At 40.2% G+C, this 20,521-nt stretch overlaps 1 protein-coding gene across 6 annotated transcripts; it reads left to right on the top strand.

The window, feature by feature from the left end:
- Positions 1–1,328: 1,328 nt before the first annotated feature.
- Positions 1,329–18,333, top strand: LOC122874674 (cadherin-related family member 5-like). Of its 6 annotated transcripts, none has more exons than XM_044192860.1 (15): positions 1,329–1,487; positions 4,036–4,214; positions 4,319–4,375; positions 4,634–4,723; positions 5,484–5,570; positions 5,793–5,894; positions 6,570–6,755; positions 7,496–7,586; positions 7,704–7,801; positions 9,235–9,438; positions 10,875–10,985; positions 11,074–11,140; positions 12,864–12,980; positions 14,764–14,933; positions 15,668–18,333. In XM_044192860.1, the coding sequence occupies exons 1-15, from the start codon at positions 1,397–1,399 to the stop codon at positions 16,211–16,213; spliced, it is 2,196 nt and encodes a 731-aa protein (XP_044048795.1). In that variant the 5' UTR covers positions 1,329–1,396; the 3' UTR covers positions 16,214–18,333. The 6 variants fall into 6 exon arrangements, with proteins under 6 accessions (XP_044048795.1, XP_044048794.1, XP_044048792.1 ...); XM_044192859.1 differs by having other exon boundaries at positions 12,864–13,058; XM_044192857.1 differs by having other exon boundaries at positions 12,864–13,097.
- Positions 18,334–20,521: the final 2,188 nt, after the last annotated feature.

The raw sequence follows: 20,521 nt of genomic DNA, 5'->3' as shown, positions 1-20,521 counted from the left end.
CTGGATGTGTCCTTGCAGGTGTTTGATTGGCCAACAAGATCCTTTTGGATGGGCAGCCCATCCGCTCAGCCAAGCCCAGAGACACTCCAGCAGCGAAGAGCAGCTCCGGAGGAGAAGTGACCGCGAGAGGAGAAGCAGCAAGCCGGGCAGGAGGGACTGCGACAGCTGAAGAGGTCGGTGTGTTTACCGGGGGAAACTACAGCTCACAATCCGCTGTATCAGCACCGCCGCTGGCTGTTTGTTTTACAAACCAGCCCAAGGAAAACACAGACACAACCAGAGCCACACATAATACAGGCTCTATGCTTGACACAAACTATTAACGATTAACATTTCCCGTTACTCAACACTCTGATTAACAAGGCTGGTCTATTGTGCTGGCTCTCTGTTTATACACTTATCTTGTGCGCACGAATTAATCAAAACGTGGGAACGAATGGTATCCTGTGGGCACGCAATACCATTTCAGGCACTCGATGTAGTAAAACGTGGCCTCAACATATATATATATATATATATATATATATATTTCTCTCTATGGCCACTCTGGGGCTCTGTACAAAATAACTAGAGTTAATGCTGTTAATCTTGAGTTGATTTTGAACGTTTTTGTAACATTAATTAAAAGCCTTTACAGTACGCTTTGCCCTTTAAGAGAGTTGTTCAACAGAAACTCAAATGTTCCCTTTGATGGAGTCCCTGTAGCAATTTGTATGCCCAACCATGCCCTAAAGATTACCCATAAACACCTGCGCTACTGAGGGTTTGATTGGAAAATCTCTGAGTGGCCTAAAAGCTGCAGAGCTCTCACAGAACCAAGGTTACAGTGAAACCACACATAATGGTTTGAGTGGAACAAGTTAACATTTAGGACATTTTAAAGCAGTACTAGTAGTAGTAACAGTAGTAGTAGTTTGGATATTAGCATTTTGGATATGTAAAACCGAAATCTAACCTTCCACATTCAATATATTCATGATGTCTACGTTTTCTTTTCTGTATTTATGTGTTGTGTTTGTTCCATCATTGTTGTCAAACATAAATGGAAACCTGGACACATGAACTCTTGATAAAGGGAGGGTGGAGAAGAGGATCATAGAGGTCATGCTAATATGAAGACATTAGTTGATAGTAAACTTAATTAATGTTATAATAAATTTTTTCCACTTCTGTATATGTGTAATATGATTAATATGTGTAATGATATACCTCAAGTCAAACCAATCAAATAAAAGACAATTAGTCACCAAAAAAAAGATCTTATATGACTTCCCAACAAACAGATGTGTGTGTTATGTTTTTATGATGGGGAAAAGTCCACTGCAGCCATAAAGCCAAGCAGATAAGCAGAAAACAGTGACAGACGAGGATCAGTTCAGACAGGACAGACGGAGACATGGACAGGATTCATCCACACTTCACTGTGAGGACGTCCTTCAGCTTTTTACTTCTGATTCTGCTTCAACCGTCCACTGAGGCCCAGAACAGTGAGTACTGAAATATCCTGGTTCATCTGAGGCTCGTTTGTTATATCTGACTGATGTCACTTTGCAGGAAGTAATGGACAGTAACAGTGTGCTAACTGGTACATGTTGTGTAGACAGACCACTTCTAAGTATTCACAATGTGTAAATTTAGATAAACAATGTACAGGTGGAATAAAACCAGAGGAAGAGCTCAGGTGACTGAAACAGGAAGTAGTTTGACATTGAAACAGCGCAGTGGATAGTATGTGTGTGGAGGCCAGAGAAGTGAGACATTTACCACAAGCACTGATGTCCAATTTTCTTTTTAATATAGGATTATTAATGTTATCAATTTTGTTGATTAGAAAATTCTCAAATAGTGTAAGGGGCCTTTATTAAGCAGCAGCTGAATGTAAGTTTGATAATAAGTATGAGTGTAAAGTCAACAAAACTGCTACTGAACTTTGTTCAGTTACACTGTCTGTACTGACACTGCAATTGAAATAAGTCAACTGAAATCAAAACACTGTTGCAGAAAGTGACGTTTCACCTAGAGCACCATTCAGATACAATGGGAGAATACTTAAGACCTGTAGGCTAATCAAATATGCTCCAAGCTGGCTTGCTGGGCAGTATAGGCAAAAGCTGTCAACGGCCTAAGCTAATAAGTAATTGCAAAAGCACCCTCCATGATTCAGTGGATTATGTAACTTGTGTTTCCTCCTGCTCAGACCAACTCATTAGCAGAGGGTCATACTCAGACCTCTTCAAAATCTGTCGTATTTTCCCACAGCTGGCGCAGTGTGGATACTTTCTTTATTCAAACACTGGGATTTAACAATAACTGGTAATAAATGGTTCACAGTTTATACTGTGAGATCATTTGCATAATATTGGCTGACTAGAAAACCTCTTCTTTATTAGGTTGTTGTGAGATTTAAAGGTGGGGTATACAATTCTAATCCAATGCACGTCTTTTTGTCAAATTCAGCAAATACCTCCTCACGATCCGCTAGCTGTCCGTTCAGTGTGTGCACTGAAAAGAAAATCTGGTGTTTGTACACAGCCCTGGCTCTGTAAATGGGAAATAAACAAAGTGGCTCGGACCGGGCCACACAACACTATTCCAGCCATGATTTGTGTGTCAGGTAACATTAAAAGACTTGCCCACGGACATTCAGCTTACTTTCTAGTTGTGCCAAGATATGCTGTTGTTGTGATGTTAGCTATAGCAGCAGGAGAGTTGTGAGTATCGTTGTCTGGAGCTGCTGTGCTGGCTTCACAGCAGCAACTGTAGCAATAGTTTGCCAACCCACAACCAACCTAGCTAACATTAGTTGCATGCTGTGTCGTTGTTCTATGTCATGGTATTTGTCATAGTATTGAATTTCTCCAGAATTTAAGGACTGTTTAAGAACTTTGTCAGTTGGATAAATAAGGGCTTATATTTTGCATATGGTCTTGTTTAAGTCTATTGGACGTCATTGACATAAATGGTGCTTTTCAAACATGCATAGGAGGAGCAGAACCGCCACGTTTAAATGTATTATTTTGCCAATATTTACCATGTAGCTTGCAGAACTATTACTAACTGTCAAAGTATTTTTCCTACCTGTGTTTCCTGTACCGTTACCCTCTGTGATTGGCTTAGGTTATGTTTAGGCGTTGAATAGTTGCTGGGAATATGGTAAGGTTGGGTTGAGGTTAAGCACAGCAGAAAGCGAGTAGTTGGTGATGTGGATACATTTGGGCTCAAGCTAAGGTAAAGGGAAACACAAAGTCATTGAGAAACAGAATATGGCACTACACAGGTATCCATGCCAGCAATGGTGGCACCAATATACATCAGCTGTCTGTTCACTGTCGGTCACATTTTCTGTGCTGCTCCTTGCCTGTCAACATTTCAACATGAAAATGAGCTTTACAATATAAATACATAGAAAATAATTAGCTTAAATTTGTGAGAGTTTCTGGAGAACTTCCATTTCAGTGAAAACATTCTGCTGACGGCAACACCTGAGCAGTTACGAGTTTCTGTTACGAACAACCAGCAGTAATTTCCATATCAAGTGAACGCAGCATAAAATCACACTCTATATTTAACTTATATGGTGCAACTAGTTTTTACTAAGTTGTAGCATAATTCCTCCACTCTGGTCATACTACGTTTGAACTTACTCATGATGCAACAGTCTGCAGGCATTTAATTCTAATTTCCCTTGGTTTATTAAGCATATTTGATTATATTTTAGTTTGTTAGTTTACTGAGTTTGTCTCAGTACATACTGGGTCTGATACGGAAGCCCTGACGGGCAAGTGAGAAAAAAAAAACCCTCTTGTGATCTATCTTTTTCACTTGCCTCTCAGGGCTTCGGTAGTCTGAATGTATAGAAGTTTTTTGTGTTTTCGAGCATTAAGATAACACTCCGATCTCTGTACTAGACACGCAGAGATGAAACTGCTATGCGTTTTCTAATCTGACTCTGGAGAAGAAAGAGAACAAACAGGATTTACTAAATGTTGGTGTCTCTTTAACTGTGACACCTGTGTTCTTCTTCTCTCCCACCAGTCTGTTCTGCTCCTTCACCTGTGGAGTTTGCAGAAAACAACAGCGTGGGTGACGTTGTGGCGGTGATTACTGTCCAACCAGGAGTGACCATCAAGTTCAGTCCTCCCCCTGCAAACCCCGACAACCCCTTCAGGCTCGAAGGAAACAACCTGATAGCTGAAAGGGTGTTGGACTATGAGGTACTGCAGGTCATGACCAACCAGATCCCAACCCACATCTCAGTTTAGATAATAGTCTGTGAAAAATCCTGACTGTTGAGCATGAAGTTTGTTTGTTTTTTCAGACTGTAAAAAATCACGTAGCCTCTGTCACCTGCACTGAAACAGCCACAGGCCTCCAGGTAAAACTGTCTTCATACACTAAACATATTAAACTGAAATGGGCTTTTAATTTTTCACTCTGTGCTGTAATCAAACTGTCATCACAGAGTCGGGCTCTACATGCATCTCAAAGACAGATGTTCGAATTTTGTGTCTTTGATTTATTTCATATTCTTAATAATTTTAGTCATACAATATTTTGTAATAAATATGCAATAATGGTTACAATAAACAATAATGTAAAATCGATAGCAAAATAAGTTATGTTATGTTTTCAGTTGGGCATCAGCATTATCGTACTTGTCACCAATGTGAATGATAACCCTCCAGTCTTTGATCGGAACCCCTACGATGTCAGTGTCAATGAGGTAAGAGTCTGATAAATACCTTTAACTAAACAGGAATTATTGTTCATCATTGTAGTTTTTTTGTTTGTTTGTTGCCTTACAGAAGCAACATTTTTTGACCTGACCTCCTAACCTCCAAGTTTCTCTGAATTCATGTATTTGCAACCATTATCTCCTGTTTTGATTGCAGATACTCCTGATATTGCGTTTGTAATTAAAGTACACTACATGGCCAGAAGTATGTCGACACCATGTCCATATTTTTTAACGTACTTTGGTCTGGAGCTGATTTTCATGGTTTGGCTCCAATGAAAGAAAATCTGAATGCTACAGCATACAATCATATTTTAGACTCTAGTGCGCTTCCATCGTTGTGTCAACGGTGACTGCGAGCCAGACCTGATCACCCAACATCAGTGTTTGCCCTCACTTATGCTCTTGTGGCTGAATGGGAGCAAATCCCTGCAGCCAGGTTCAACATCTGGTGAAAAGACTGAAACCAGAAGAGTGGAAGCTGTTATAACAGCAGATTATTGCCACAGTTTTGGAATCTGCAATGTTCAGTTGTCCACATACTTTTGGCCATGTAGAGTATGAATAGGAACCTTATAGTATTGGTTTAGTTAGGTCTGTTGATGATGTAAGTGTCAGAGACACAGGACTGATCAGTGTTGTTGCTGCTAATTGAGGGTTGCTCCAGTGAATAATTCATTGAAATGTTGAAAACTGTGTTTCATGTTAATATTTCATCACACTGACTGTTTGCACCGTTTTGTCCCAGATGTCTCCTGTAGGCACAACTGTGGGCCGCTTCTTTGCCACGGACTTAGACGAGCAAGCGATCTACTACACACTGACGCCTGAATCTGTGAGACCTCGTGTTTATTTTTCTTCTCTCTCAGACGTTTAGATAAATCCTCTTGTTGTTTGTCTTCCCCAGAGTCAGATGAGAGATTAATTTAATCTCCAGTACAGGGATGTGTCCAGGACGTGTTTAGCCTAGCCTAGCACAAAGACTGGAAGCAGGGGGAAACTGCTAGCTCAAGAGGCAGATCTAAACAGTTTTTATTGTCCTGTTTGATTTCTGCAGAATGGCTTTAAACTGAAGTCACCCACCAACCCAGATCTCCTCGTTGAGACACCTCTCGACTACGACAAAGTAAAAAATGTCCAACTGATATTATACGCTCAGGTGAGTACTGCTAACTGCTGGTTCTAAACACTGATTTCCTTCTTCCAACTCAATGAAATCAAATATTTCTTTCACTCTTTCGAGGCCAGGCATGCTCTCTTAAACATTAATTCAGACATCAAATGAACATGGGGCGGCTATGGCTCAGCAGGTTGAGCGGGTCGTCCACTAATCACAGGGTTCGATTCCCGTCTTCTCCTGTCCACATGTCGAAGTGTTCAGACACTTAACCCTCCTGAATTGCTTCTGATGATCAGGCCAGTGCCTTGCATGCTAGCTTGCTGCCATTAGTGTGTGAATTAGAGGCTGTAACTGTAAAGTACTTTGGATAAACATGCATATATAAATGTCCACAGTCCAAACAGATATTACTTCAGTAAGGTATGGAATCTTCTTAAGTCGATCAGCATGCTAATTCATTACTTTTAGCTGGAGTAATGGCGTAGTGTCTAACTTTGATAAAAGCAAGTTAGCTGGAAACATTTGGGGAATAAAAGAGTTGTGCGACATGCTTATTTTGATCAAATTTAAAGCCCCCACACACCTATCATCCACCCACACAGATGTTTTTGCCTGTTACACCTCTTCTCAGGACTGTATCCGACATTGGTCTTGACTGACACCCCATTGTACTGAAATAATCAGGTTCTGATTGACGTTTCTTTTTTTTTTAAGGACACCCCATTGGCACTGGCCAATAGCAAGGCTTCGTTCACTGCCAACACCACCATCATGGTCACCATCTTAGACGTGGACAACAGACCGCCGTGGTTCCAGCCCTGCACCAAGCACGAGATGGGGGGGGCTTTGATCTGCCAGAGCGCCGGCTACACCAGCAAGGTCATCTTAAACGAACAAGAGGTGCGACACTTCCGTTGTGACAACTCTTTATCTGGAAAGTCCAGAGAACTGGACTATTTTATCCAAAAGGAGCTAATCAGTGAGCTCCCTGACTGAAGGTCCGGATAGGCTTGAAACAAACTAGTTGGACTGTCATCTCGGTCCGACCACGTCTAAAGTCAAAGTGTTTCTATCTGTTGTAAATATCCACATTGGAAGGTCTGGTGAAAGGCCTGCCATCATGGCCTCCTCCTGGCTGCATCCCTCTGTCTCCCCAATCTCTCTCCAACAACTCTGTGTCTTTTGTGTGTCTTTGTAGACTCGACGCCCTCAATCATACAAATGGGGATAACAGCGCAGACTTTCAGACTGTCCCTCCTCGAAGACATTCATGTTGTTGCACGTAGTTGAACATACGAAAAGAGACAGAAGTAGTTGTGAGAAGAATGAAAAAAGAGAGCTAGAGAGAGAACCCCTACTTTCACACCTCCACACACCTGGCCAATCATTGCATAAAGTGCGCGTGATTGTTGGATTGTCGGTTTCAGACAAAAACTGTCGGATGCAGCCGCAGCCAGTTCTTTCTGTCGGAAAGTAGGTTTTAGATGCTTTTAGACAATCTGACAAGCACTTTGTTTGAAGCACGCTGAGGTCTTAATACATCCCCTAAAGTCTGTTCTCCACTGTGCACATGCTAAGATGACTTTCACCACTGTGTTAGACACATGAGGATGATCATCAGAGTGTTTTCTCCTCTGCAGACCGGAGTGTTACCACTGAAACCAGGACCGCTTTACGCCATTGACGGAGACTCTGGGATAAATGAGGAGATAATGTACTCGTTCCTGAGCGGTAAGCAGCCATGATTATCATAAACAGTGGTTTGTTTTTCAGTCTGCCGTCTATGACCGCAGAAAGAAGTTGTTGATTATTGGCAGGTGGAAGCAGCTCAGTCTGTCTGTGTTTTAGGAAATGGTGACGGTCTGTTTGAGATCGGCCCGAACACGGGGAACATCAGCATGCTGAAGCCAGCCGACGTATTGGGGACGATCAGTCTGACAGTGCTGGTAAAGACAAAACATTCACTTGCTTTTATCCATTTTGTTTAAACGATGACATCTTTGTGTCTCTGTTACTTCTTGATCTGTGTTGTTGCCTAATGTTGCAACCAAATGGTCTTTTGGGTTTGTAATAACTGAAATGAAAGAAACACAGAGTTGTAACATGTATCCTAGACAAACAGCTCGGTTAGCTCGGTTTTAACTTAGACACCTAGAACATCTTTTCACCAAGGCCATAGCTACCGCTGAGGACACTAAGGTCATGTCCTCAGTCATGTTTCTGGGAATTTGAAGGGTTTATAATGACATGAAAAGGAGTTTACATTCTACAATTAATCATGTTACACTTGTTGGGTTTTATAAAGTCTGATCTAATATATTTTAGACTAAATCTCTTCAAGTCCAGCTGAAATTAAATTGCTTTTTTTTTGTCTGCTACAGCAAACAAATCTGCTCTGTAAATCAATAAATGTCCTGTTTTCCCCTTTGAGAAAAAATCTGAAACCAAAAGGGAGACATTTATATTTTTCAAACACACAAACAACCCCTCCAGCCGGTTGAGATAAAAAAGGAGCATTTCCGGCATTTCCGACATTTCCTCATTTTCCTCTTTTAATAATAAAAAATTATTAGGGCTGCAACTAACAATTATTTTCATTATCAATTCATTTGTTGATTATTTTCTTGACTAATCGATTAATCATTTGGTCCATAAAATGTCCTAAAATAGCACAACATGCTCATTACAACTTTGCAAAGTCCAAGTTTCACGTCTTCAGATTGCTTGTTTTGTCCGATCAACAGTCCAAAACCAAACATAATCAGTTTAATATCATAGAAGACTAAGAAAACCAGCATATATTCATATTTTAGATGCTCGTACCGGTGACTTTGGGGCATTTTAACTTAACAAATGACTTAAATGAGTATTTGGTTATGCAAAATAGTAATAGCTCTATTACCAACACATTAAAAAAAAACATGTCAACATTATTTTTGATTGCAAAAAGGGACAACTAAATGTGATTTCACTCGGACTTTAAAATGTAACACTAAGTAACTTTAAATAAAATGGTTTTAGTAGTCTCCATTAAAATTACATACCTGGCAGTATGGAGAAGGTTTTGAAACATCATTTAGACCATAATGCAAGGAGATAATCAAATTAACAGAAAACCTAATTGAATGGTTAAATTAATAAATAATGTAAAGTTTTGTAAGTTGTTTACAAATTTACTGAGTTTGGTTGGTGGGTAGTCAAAAATGTCTTAAATGTCAAATGTGGATTTCTGCTGGGACACCTGACTTAAGTATTTCTAACTGGTTACACTCCTGCTTTTCACCTGTAAAATCACCAAACCTGAGCTCTTTGTTGTTAGAAACAAGACAGTCTGCGTCTGTTTTTTGAGTCTTCCATCAGGAATGTTTTTCTCTCCCAGGCTGCTCAGAAGAGGAACAGTTATCAGTTTGCCACCACCACCGTCACAGTCAGCGTTCAGGTGAAGAGTCTCCACCGTCCAAAGTTTCAGAGGCCTCAGTACGAAGGCATCATCACTGCAGTGGGTACCATGGCGATGGACCCGAAGAACAAGGACGAGCCGCTGCGGATTGTCGCCACAGATGATGACTACGCTGCTACTGGGGTAAAACACTGATTCCAGACTCTGTACACTTCTTTAATTATAGTCTAGTAACAGAGTTTGTTTCCATCCACCTGTTTTTATGCTCATTTTCAATTTGTGCATGAAAAACCTGAGTGGAAACGCTGAAAATTTGAACTGAAAAAAAGTTTTTACGCTTGGCTGAGGTGGAAAAATTGATAAATTAATAAAAGTAAAATGCAATGGAAACAGACTTGGCATGCGACTTAAAGTGAAGGCTCACCCCAAAATCTCCAAAACTCGGCAACTGACACCAAAACAATCTAGATGGATAAATAGCACTACAGGTAAGAGGAAAAATATGTATCTTTGATTTTGGGGTGAACTGTCACTTTAAATGTCCACTGGTGAGACAAAAAATTGAGTCAGACGGAAACTTCAGATCTGTGTGGACCGATGAAGAGGCCATCACCTCGCACGTGAAACATTTGTTATACACGACACAGACAGAAATTTCCATCGTGTTTTCCACATCATTTTCGTTTGTTTGAGGTTTGACTGAAGCTCTTTTAACTACGTCATCTCGTTGCCCCTCTTCTCCTGCAATGGTTCTAATGGCACCCAAGTGGAGAATTAGCGCCACCAACTGTTTATCTCGATAAACCAACTCTTAATATTCACATAATATCTTTTAAATATTTTCCAGAAATTCAGTTCAAATTTACACTAAATTTGGAGAGAAACTTAACTTCAGACATCTGGTTTTTATTAAAGGTAAATTCTGGTTTCAATCTAGTTTTTGTACTTTTGTCAATCATTTCTACCACTAATAATAACATTGTACTCACCAACTTAATAGCTGAGATCTGGGAACACAGTGACAGTCAAGAAAAACGATCAGACAGGCTGCGAACAAACCACAAACGAAAATCAAACACTTTATTTAGAGGTCAAACTGAAAGTGAGCGCACCTGAAATGTCAGGAATAATCCCTCATTGCACAGGAAAACTGTGCCCACAGCTACAGTAAGTACAGTAGTAGGTCAAAGGTGAAGCAGGAAGTCAGTCTGTAAACTGTGATGGATGTTTACTACTGACGGTTTGGATAAACGTTTCACCATTCAACTTCGTTTACTCTTACAAATAAGTGTGGCTAACCGGTGGCTCTGAATACATTTACATTTAATATTAAACCTTTAAACCTTAAACCTGATGGCAGCATATTTAAGATGTGGGCGCTGATTCAGAAGTCTGGTACCAGACTACTTTGCATTGACAGCTCAACGTCTTTGTTAAACCCTCTTAACTTCAGCTAACTGCGCTGCCTGACGCAGCTTCATTGTGAACTAGAAGTGGTGGGCTACTGTTTAACTGAATATTCATTTTGTATCAGTTTTGTGTGTTTGATGACTGAGGAAGCCTTTAGGAGTTTTCTGTCTACTTGATGTGCAGCACTAACCTTTCGTCTGTTCAAACAGGGTCTAAATCCTCACATCACTTACTACATTAATGGGAGCAGTGATTTCTCCATCCTTGACGGCTATCTGTTCATGACTAAGGATCTCCCAGAGGCCACATTATCTCTGCAAGTGAGTTTACAAATTTAGTAAAACGTTTAAAAAGTGACTGATTGATAGATTTCTTACTAAGCACTCAACTTCATCTTCGTACTTCCAGGTGGTGGCAACAGACAAGACTAACGAAGAATCAGCTACAGCTCAGCTCGTAGTGGAGGTGACATCAGGTAGGAATAAAACCTTCACAGAGGGCTCTACTAAAGACTGAAAGGTAGTCAACAAAAACCTTCTGGCTCTTCTTCACCTATGGCTCAATGCAGCATTAACCTCCAATGTACTGCATGACCATCAAATACATGCAAACATGAGTGCCAGAATGAAACATTGTAACACTGTGCAAATTAGCTGCTTACCTCTCCAGACCAAAAACATCCCTGCCTTTTCATTTTTGATCAATTTCTGGTTCACGATTGGCCCATTTCCACCACAGAACTTTTCCAGGAACCTTTTTATGAATTCAGGAAATTTACCGGCATTTCAACCGGAGGAACCAGGGTGGAAATTTAGTACCTGGGTAGCTCGTTGGGACTGTCTCATCCATTGCATGGGAGACAGAGGCTGACTCTTCTCTGTTTCTGAATTGTGTCACATATTGACTGTGACACAGTCCTGTGGTTGGTCTGCTCTGATGTCACTGAAGTTCACTTGGAAGGGGTCAAATACCTTTTTATACAGTCTTGGTGCAGCTGTTTGGAACACAGTGTTTGATAGGCAGCGTCCTCATCAGCTTAACTTAACCAGACTGAATGGGCCAACACACCAGAGTTTGTTTAAACCGCACCAGTTGAGGTGTGAATTGAAAAGTGAATTTCAGAGGCAGCGTGGTCGTGTAAAGTAGTGAACATATGTGACCCAAAGCTGGTTTGCTCCAGGTGGTGTGAGTAGAGGTGAAGCTGTATGATTCCACTTCATGAACGTATACAGAAAAACTAAAGGGAACATCTGAAGTTCCTGCTAAGATTCAAGATCAGTCCAGGGGTCTCATTTATCAACCATTTGTATGCACAGTTTTTGCATAAACTATGAGTGCTGACGTTTCCACATAGAGGATGTCATTTATCAATTTGAGAATGTGCGCTCCTGAACATGCGTATGCAGAAACCCCTGGTGGGAGAAAAGGAGCCTAACTTCAAACAAGCACACAAGAAAATAATATAGGATTGCTGAAGGGCCGCTGGCTGAGGTGTACTGCCCTCGTCCTGTGGCGAGTGACCATTTCCTTTTAACGTCTGCTACAGTTCTAACTTCTAGTATTTACTTAATTTGTTACATGCGGCCAAGCCGTGTCCTTCTCTGTGACAGTACGTCTGTAAAACGTGCCAAATAATATTATTTGGTTTTGTGCTACTTCATCAATTAGTACCTCCCCATCATTGTCAGTAAAGTTTCTCTTCTTGGCCCTTGCTATAGTTCATTATATACACAACAGTTCGGTCTTGAACTTTTGTAGGCATCCAAAGGGAAGATATTAAACATTCATACAGTAGCTGATTTGTAGTGTTCCTTTATGTAAATGCGTACAGCTGTACAAAGTGTGTGGGATTCGTTGATAGCACGTAGCTGTGTGCGCACACATTTGATAAATACCAATTTGTTTGTATATTAACTGTCCTTTCTCACAGCTGTAGAACTCTTTCTACACACTGCTTGATCAATGAGGCCCGAGGTTTGAGCTTCCACCAAACAAATTACACAGGAACTCTTTCAGAGCACATGTCGGTACCGTTGGGTCCATTGGCTGTTTGTGGCCTATTTTTTAAAAACCCTCCAGCAGTCTGGTTTGTGCAAATAAATCATGGTGAAAATTCACTTTGTGTCCACTCTGAAGCACCTTTGAGGTTCAGAGAAAACAGGGACATGAAGTCAAACCAAAGTGTGCTCTCCTCCCAGGTCTCACCACCACCAGTTTGCCTCTGAGCACCACAGACAGTATGACCACGACGTCCATGGGGGAATCCACCACCAACAGCAAGACCACTGAAGATATCGTATCCACCACAAACCCAAGTACGTCCACTGCCAGCACCGTCTCAAGTACCATCCCCAGCACAACCAGTGAAAACATCATCTCCACCACTAACTCCAGTATGTCCACTGAAGGCAGTGTTTCAACCACTAATCCCGGTATGACCAGTGAAGGCAGCATTTCCACCACTAATCCCAGTTTGACCAGTGAAGGCAGCATTTCCACCATTAATCCCAGTTTGACCAGTGAAGGCAGCATTTCCACCACTAATCCCAGTTTGACCAGTGAAGAAAGCATCTCCACAGCCAGCACAGCTCACTCTCACACAGGTGGTCACACTTTTCTCTCAGTGGCTTCAGTCATATCAAATGTTTTTCCGTTGAGGGAAATTAAGCTAAAATGAGAGTGATCCTCACCTGGTTAATAAAAAACACAACCCCACACATTATTAAAAAAACAAAGTGAAGGAGAGGCCATCTGGAAGGCATTTTCTTGTCATATGTAGTGTGAGGTGTAGCTGCCTACTTTGACCAGAAAAGGTGTCTTCTTGTTGACATTCAGAGTGACCAACCACAGAGCTCTGCTTTGTCGTGCAGTGACAGCAGTCAGGTCTGAAAGGGTGCAACCAGATTTAAAAAGACCTACCTGGAACTCATCTTGGAGCTCAATGCTAAGCTAGCTCAAAGTTCTCAAGTAATAATGAAATCTACCTTAAAAAACAAACATGTTTGGAGACTTTGTAGTGAGTCTGTTGTAGACTGTTTCTCAGACTTGAAGTTTATTCACTGGGCAAGTCTAGCCTTACAAAACCTTCGTAATTTGTGTCTACACCAAAGCAACATAACAGCCCAAACCCAAGTAAGTTCCTGTTGAGTAAGCACGCCCTGAAGCAGAGACATGATAATCGTTTAAATTTCTCCTGAGCAGATATCTAGGTTGTCTGGATTTGTTTTGACTTTCCTTAGGAACTCAGTCTTGTGTCCCCTTTAAAATTGTGTTCTCGATTTATACATGAGCTTTATGTTGTGTAATATTATTTCAGAAGTGCTATTATATTTACCTGTGATGTTTGAATCACAAATAGCTACCTTCTGAATGCACTGTTGATGAAAAACCACCCAGTAATGCAAGAGTAGCTAGCTGTTTTTGAATCTGGCACACAGCTTGTAGCACATTTCAGCCCCTTTTCTTTACAAACTGTAGAGTAGAAGTAAAGTAGGTCAGTAAAATTTAACTAAGTAAAGTTTAAAATAAAGTTTCCCCTGGAAGTCATTCTGCGAAATCTAATGGTTGTCGACTATTAGCATTGACGTTAGCTACTAGATTGTTAGCTTTAGCTTTAGCAGCTGGACTGTTAGCTTGTTCTTGGTTAGTTTGACTGTATCTTTAGTTAGCTTATAGATTGTTAGCTTTGATTTTGGTTAGCTAAAAAACTTTTTCAACTTTGGTTAGCAATTACTGTTAGCTTCTTATATATCCTGCCTTAATGGCTTAATTACATAGACTATAGGCTTAAACTTTTGTCAGCTACTATATTGTTAAGTTTGACTTAAGTTAGCTGGATCCATGTTAGCTTTGACCTGTTTAACTTCTAGACTGTTAGCTTGACTTTGGTTAGCTTCTAGACTGTTTGATTCAGATGTTTGAATCAAATGTTTGCATTGTTCATGAGTGGCCTAAATATGGCAATTAATATAGTGTCCAATGTCTAATTTGCTACTCCTTTGTCAAAATGAATTAGATTTTAGTCACATTCAAGATTCACAGTTTCAGAGTTAGCTATTTTTTGGTGACATCTGTATTTAGTGACCTTTGTTCCTGCAGTGATCATACCGTCGGGTGGCTATGGGCCAGCGGACATGGCAGCGCTCGGTGCGACCCTGGGTGTCCTGCTGTTCATCTGTCTGGTGGTCATCGGAGTGCTTGCCTTTTGCTTTTGGAGAGAGAAAGCAGACTGGAGAAAGATTTACGAAGCCAGCATGTTCCAAAGCTCTGTAAGTTCAAAGTTCGAAAGGTTGTTAAGTATTCAGAGTAAGGGCAAGTACAGGAAGTAGAGAAACGTTTTCCCACCATCCACATTGTACGTACCACTTCGCTAAAGTGACACATATGTTTTAACAGATCTAGCTTTTTGGAATCTGTCTGTCTGTCCAACACTTTGGTCCAGAGACAGATATCTCTACAACTACCTGTCAGATTTCCATCAAAGTTTCTGTGGATATTCATGGCTCCCAGAGGATGAGTCCTACTTTTGGTCATCCCGCTTTCCTCTAGGACCATCTTTAGGACAAAACGTCCATTTGCACTCAAGAAATCTGAATCTAATGAGCAGATTCATGTGTGCGGAGAGCCAACATGAAGTCAGCTGGCTCGGCCAGCGGGAGCCTCAGACTCACATGCTCTCAACCCAGTGAGCAACTTTCATAGGACTGAATGGAGTGCTATCTCTGAGCGCGGTATCCAGTTCTCCTTAATACATCCATCAGTACCTTTCTAAAAAGGCACCAAACCTGTTGAGACTTGCTGTCTTAAGGATAAACTCAGGGAACAAACGTTCATTGGAAGCCACAGTACTGCATATAAAGCTTTTTGCAAGGTCCTATCATTTATCATATTGTGAGATGCCTTGTAATGAACACTGCAGCCTCCGGTGTTCACCAGCAAGGCTTTACACTTTTAATCTTGTTTTTAACTGTCTTCTCTCCCTGACTGTGTTGTCCTTCCACAGCTGGGTCAAAGCTCAGGCGGTCATAAGGAGGTCACCGAGTACACCAATGATTCCTTCCAGAACGATGAAGATGGAGACAGCACTGGCTCTGGTGGTCCAGAGGGGGTAAGTGTAACGGATGGTGGAGAGCCACGGAAAGCGGCAAGGGACATTCCGCTCTATCAGGCCATTGTGAAGTCTTCGGTGCCACTGCATGACGACACCAGCGAAGCAGGCTCGGACAAGGCCGACAACGAGAAGGAGGTGAAACCCATCCTGACCAAGGAGAGACGCATGGACGAGGGATACAAGTCAGTCTGGTTTAAGGAGGACATCGACCCTGACGCCAAGGAGGAGGTGGTCATTATCCCAGACAGCAGAGAGGACGACAGCGAGGAGGAAGACGAGGAAGAGTCATCCAGCAGCAGAGAGGAGGATGAAAACGACAACCCACGGATAAAAAAGGTTTTCTTTAACGATGCCGATCTGGACAGTGGACTTGGCGTGAAGATGGAGGATCCAGCGGAGGACTCAGATGGTGACGCAGTGTTGACCGTTGATCTGTGAGAGGTGCCAAAAGGAAAGACAAGAAAAAGAACACACCCATAGTAAAATCTAATGAATTTATCAGCATTCAGTCCTGCAAACACTCGGCCTTATCAGTCCATTACAGAGGACCAGTGACACAGAACCAGGACTGAACACACCTTATGGAAAGATAAAAACAAGTAAATAAAGATCTGAATTAATTTAATTCATAAACCTCAACCTTGTGTGTCAACATTAGATTTTAAGTAAATTGAACCTTTTACGGCTTTTATTCTTTATGTAAATACTTCATGGGTCATAATTAACAGTGTAACCTGATTAAGGATATGTTCGTGTATAAAAGGAGTTTGAGGCTGCTGAGATCGGTGTAGTGGAAATGCCGGAATGACCAACGTTTTTGTGGATCCCCAGTGGTCTCTGCTAGTATTGCAGGGGGTCTGTGGAAGATTTTTGAAATAAATAGGCATCCATGAGTTTTATATTAATATAATAGATGGTAACAGCAGGAGGTATCAGCTCTCACTGTATTTAAACACTGGTTATGTTCATCTTTCTTTTAAATAATTAGGTTTGTTTAGTCTTTTAGCCTTTCCCTCTAGTTTTGTAACACTTATATTTTGCAGTAGAGCTACTAGTAAACATGGTTTGAAACGGAAAAGTCTGGGAAATGAACCTAACTTACCAGAGTTACTAATATTTTGGGTTAATTATTTACTGGTTGTGTCGGTTGCTTAGTGCTGACAGATGAATACATCATGTTGTGTAAAACTAGAAATGTAGAGAGAGAAACATCAGGTGATTAAACAGAAACATCTGCTTTTGCTGTCTGTGATAATAAAACCATCCCTGCTGATACTGAAGACTGTAAAACATTACGACTGAAACAAACTCTGAACTTCCATTTAATAATCCACAGCAGTTATCAGAAACGTTCGTCAGCAGATGAACTGAAAGAATTAACGCTTGTGTTGAAAACTGTAAATAAGTCTGTTGTTTGTCTCAAACCAAGATGAAGAAAATATTGTATATTAATAATAATAATAATAATAATAATAAACCTTAAAACTGAGGAATAAGGTAGTTTAAAATTCCTGTCTTCCAACTTTTGATTGTTTAGTCATCTAAAAAAATAACAACTTAATGAGGCCAACTTTCCTTCTGAAACCACAGAGGAAGAATCCAACCTCCTGGTGGTGATACCAACAGGCTGAAGCAGGTACTGCAGAGAAACAACAACGGGAGACTGAGTTGTTTGACATTTGATTTTACTCAAATAAAAAAAAAAAAAGTACATCACATTTTAACAACAGAAATCATTCATTTCATTTAAAAAATTACACCTGTTTGTACAATGACACAATTTTATAAAACCATTAAATCCGAAAAGACACAACAGGTCGACAGAGAAAAGTTCACAGCGTTAACTTTACAGAACGGAAACAAAACCTGAGAAACCACAAACAAACTCAGGACGATTAGGAGTTAGGAAAGGCGTAAAACAAAAAATGCTGAATGAGGCAACATGGCGTTAAACAACTGGCATCAATATAGCAAAAAATTAAACAGTTCAAACTTTTTTTTAATAAGAAACAAAATGAAAAACTACAAAAGACAAAAGATTTGGCAACGAAAGAGCTTTGTGAGGCCCGATCGCACCAATGAGAAAGATCCATCAAAACTGCGTGTTTGAATAAACAAAAATGTGTTACTGGCTCGAGGAGGAAACAAACTGCTTTCCTTTATGCTGGATGTTTAATGTGCAGGTTAGAAAAAAAAAGGTCAAATTTGTAAGTTTTCATTGAAATGGCGTGAATTTGATGTGAAATAAAAGTGATAAATGCTGGTATGTTAGTACATGCGGTACAAAAACTACATTTACAGACCGGTGGTGACTGGCAGAAACACACTATTTTAAAATCTACATAGCTGCACTTTAGCTGGCTAGCAAACACTTAATCAGGCTGAAAAATTTTGTGTCAAACTTAAAAAGCCTGACAGGTGTTATGGAGAAAAATTAGCTAGGGTTAGAAAAAAAGCTAGTTAAATAGAAGCTAAACGTATCCGGAAAAAATGTCAATATTTCAGCTTTTTTTAAGCCTCTTAGCTTATTGGCTATGAAAGAAAAAACTTGCATTTCAGGGGAATGTGTTGTTTCAATGGTTTAGCTTTAGCTGATTAGCTTCAAGCTAGGAGAAACACTAAAGTTGAGGTTAATCGGGGAAAAAGTCGATATTTAATGTCAGTGTGCTTTTTTTAAAGCTTCTTAGATTATTGATTGTGAAAGAAAACTACTACTTTTCAGCTTTTAGCTAAGACAAAAAAAGCTAATAGCAGAGGTTAATTTTGTGGTTTATATTAAATGTTGCACAGAAACTAGTTTCAAAACATTCATATAGGATACAGTCTCTCAACATACTGTAATATTAACGGACTGTAAGGCTTAGCTGCTAAGGACAATACAGTTATATAATGAAGTTTTCACAATTCCCTGAAGACACTAATGTAAATTAATAAGAGGTTTAAATATGTTTATCTGCTAATAACAACTGATTTCAAATTAAGGATTTGCAGCTCTTTTTTTTTTTTTTTTTTAGACCAAACGATTAAATTCAATTCAATTAAATTCTGAAAATATCAGCCAATCAGTATTATTAGATTAATAAGCTGCAGCTCCAATTTAAAAGTTCAGTTTTGGTGAGTGTTGGCTCTAGGGGGAGCAACCCTAACCCCAGAGAATGATGAAAGGTTTTGTGACTTAAATGATTAATCGACTATCAAAATTGTTGTTAATTTTCTGCTTCATTTTAGCACTAACACATTGTGTAGTAAACCTTCCAGTGTAATTGAGTGCCTATGGGATTTTTCCATTGGATTTTGGATAATTGCAGTAAATAAGCTCTGTGGCAAACAAAAGTTTATGACACATGTTTTGTTCACCAAGATAAGCATAAATGGGATCACCAGAATTAAAGAGCTAACGTTAGGCTACAAACATAATACACCGCGGTCGCATGACTTCAACGTCACTACCACTAAGCTTCCAACTTGTAATTAGATTTTTCACGCTAACCTCTTCTACAAAAGTATTTCCTCTAGGAGTGACCTAGAATAGTTTGCAAGAGTGCGAGTATAAACCATGGATGTATAATACATCACACAAACTTGACAAAACGAGGCTGTAAAGCCGGACTAGTGAGTAGATGAGTTTATGTGTTCGGCGTGATGACATTTAATGTCCCCAATAACCTCTGTAGTGTCATTTAGCCACTTGTTAGCAAACGCCTTTTTTAAGACACGTAAAAGCTTCAAAATGCAAGAGTGAGGTATTTACTTACGTATTTTATGTCATAGAACAAAACGTGAAAATCTCTTAAGCTTCTGTTTTCCACAGACCTAATTTCAGGCAAAAAACCCATTCAAAAAACCCATTGACTTCGAGACGAGAGAACCAGAAGTGCTAAAATGCTAACTCATTTCCGGGTTTTAGGACTCATTCCTGCAACACTCATACTGTATATATCAGTGTAATAAGACGGTGTAGTCCCTCATTCGTCCAGGAGTGTTCTATTGTAGAAAAGGTTTTAGTCGTAGTCATCTGGACACTGTTTTCAGAATCGAGATGTTTCGGCTCCCATCCGGAAGTCATTCTCAATTGTGAAAATGGTCTGAGAACTCAGAAATGTAAGCTACTCTGTGTTGCTTAAGCCCTGCCCTCAGGGAGGAGTTATCCTGAGTGTCTGCTGTTTACCCTGCCTAGTTTCACCTGAAACTGCCCTTCTTTTGTTTCCACTTAGAATCTTCACCTCAATGTCTTCAAATGAGTGGTTTGTAGCTCATTTGAAGATAGTGAGGTGAAGATTCTAAGTAGAGAGAAGAGTTGGTTTGAAAAAGGAGTCAAAGAAGCCATTTTTGTGAAAAAAGAAAACCCCTCTTTAAAACAGAAATGGTGGTCTGAGATTCAACTTGCCAACCGTTTACCACGGTGTATTAACACCATGGTCAAGCCAATCATATGTTAATCAGGTACTTAACAGTGATGAGGGAGGTGCAGCCAGAAAACAATAGGCCTGATTACTGATTACTGGGCCATCATGGAAACAAAAGAAGGGCAGTTTCAGGTGAAACTAGGCAGGGTAATCAGCAGACACTCAGGAAGACTCCTCCCTGAGGGCAGGGCTTAAGCAACACAGAGTAGCTTAAATTTCTGAGTTCTCAGACCATTTTCACAATTGAGAATGACTTCCAGATGGGAGCCGAAACGTCTTGATTCTGAAAACAGTGTCCAGATGACTACGACTGAAACCTTTTCTACAATAGAACTCCAAT

This window comes from Siniperca chuatsi, linkage group LG4 (genome assembly GCF_020085105.1).
Source record: "Siniperca chuatsi isolate FFG_IHB_CAS linkage group LG4, ASM2008510v1, whole genome shotgun sequence".
NCBI classification, from domain to species: Eukaryota; Metazoa; Chordata; class Actinopteri; order Centrarchiformes; family Sinipercidae; genus Siniperca; species Siniperca chuatsi.
Note: the sequence above shows the minus strand (reverse complement) of the source record. Positions and strands in the feature narration are given on the sequence as shown.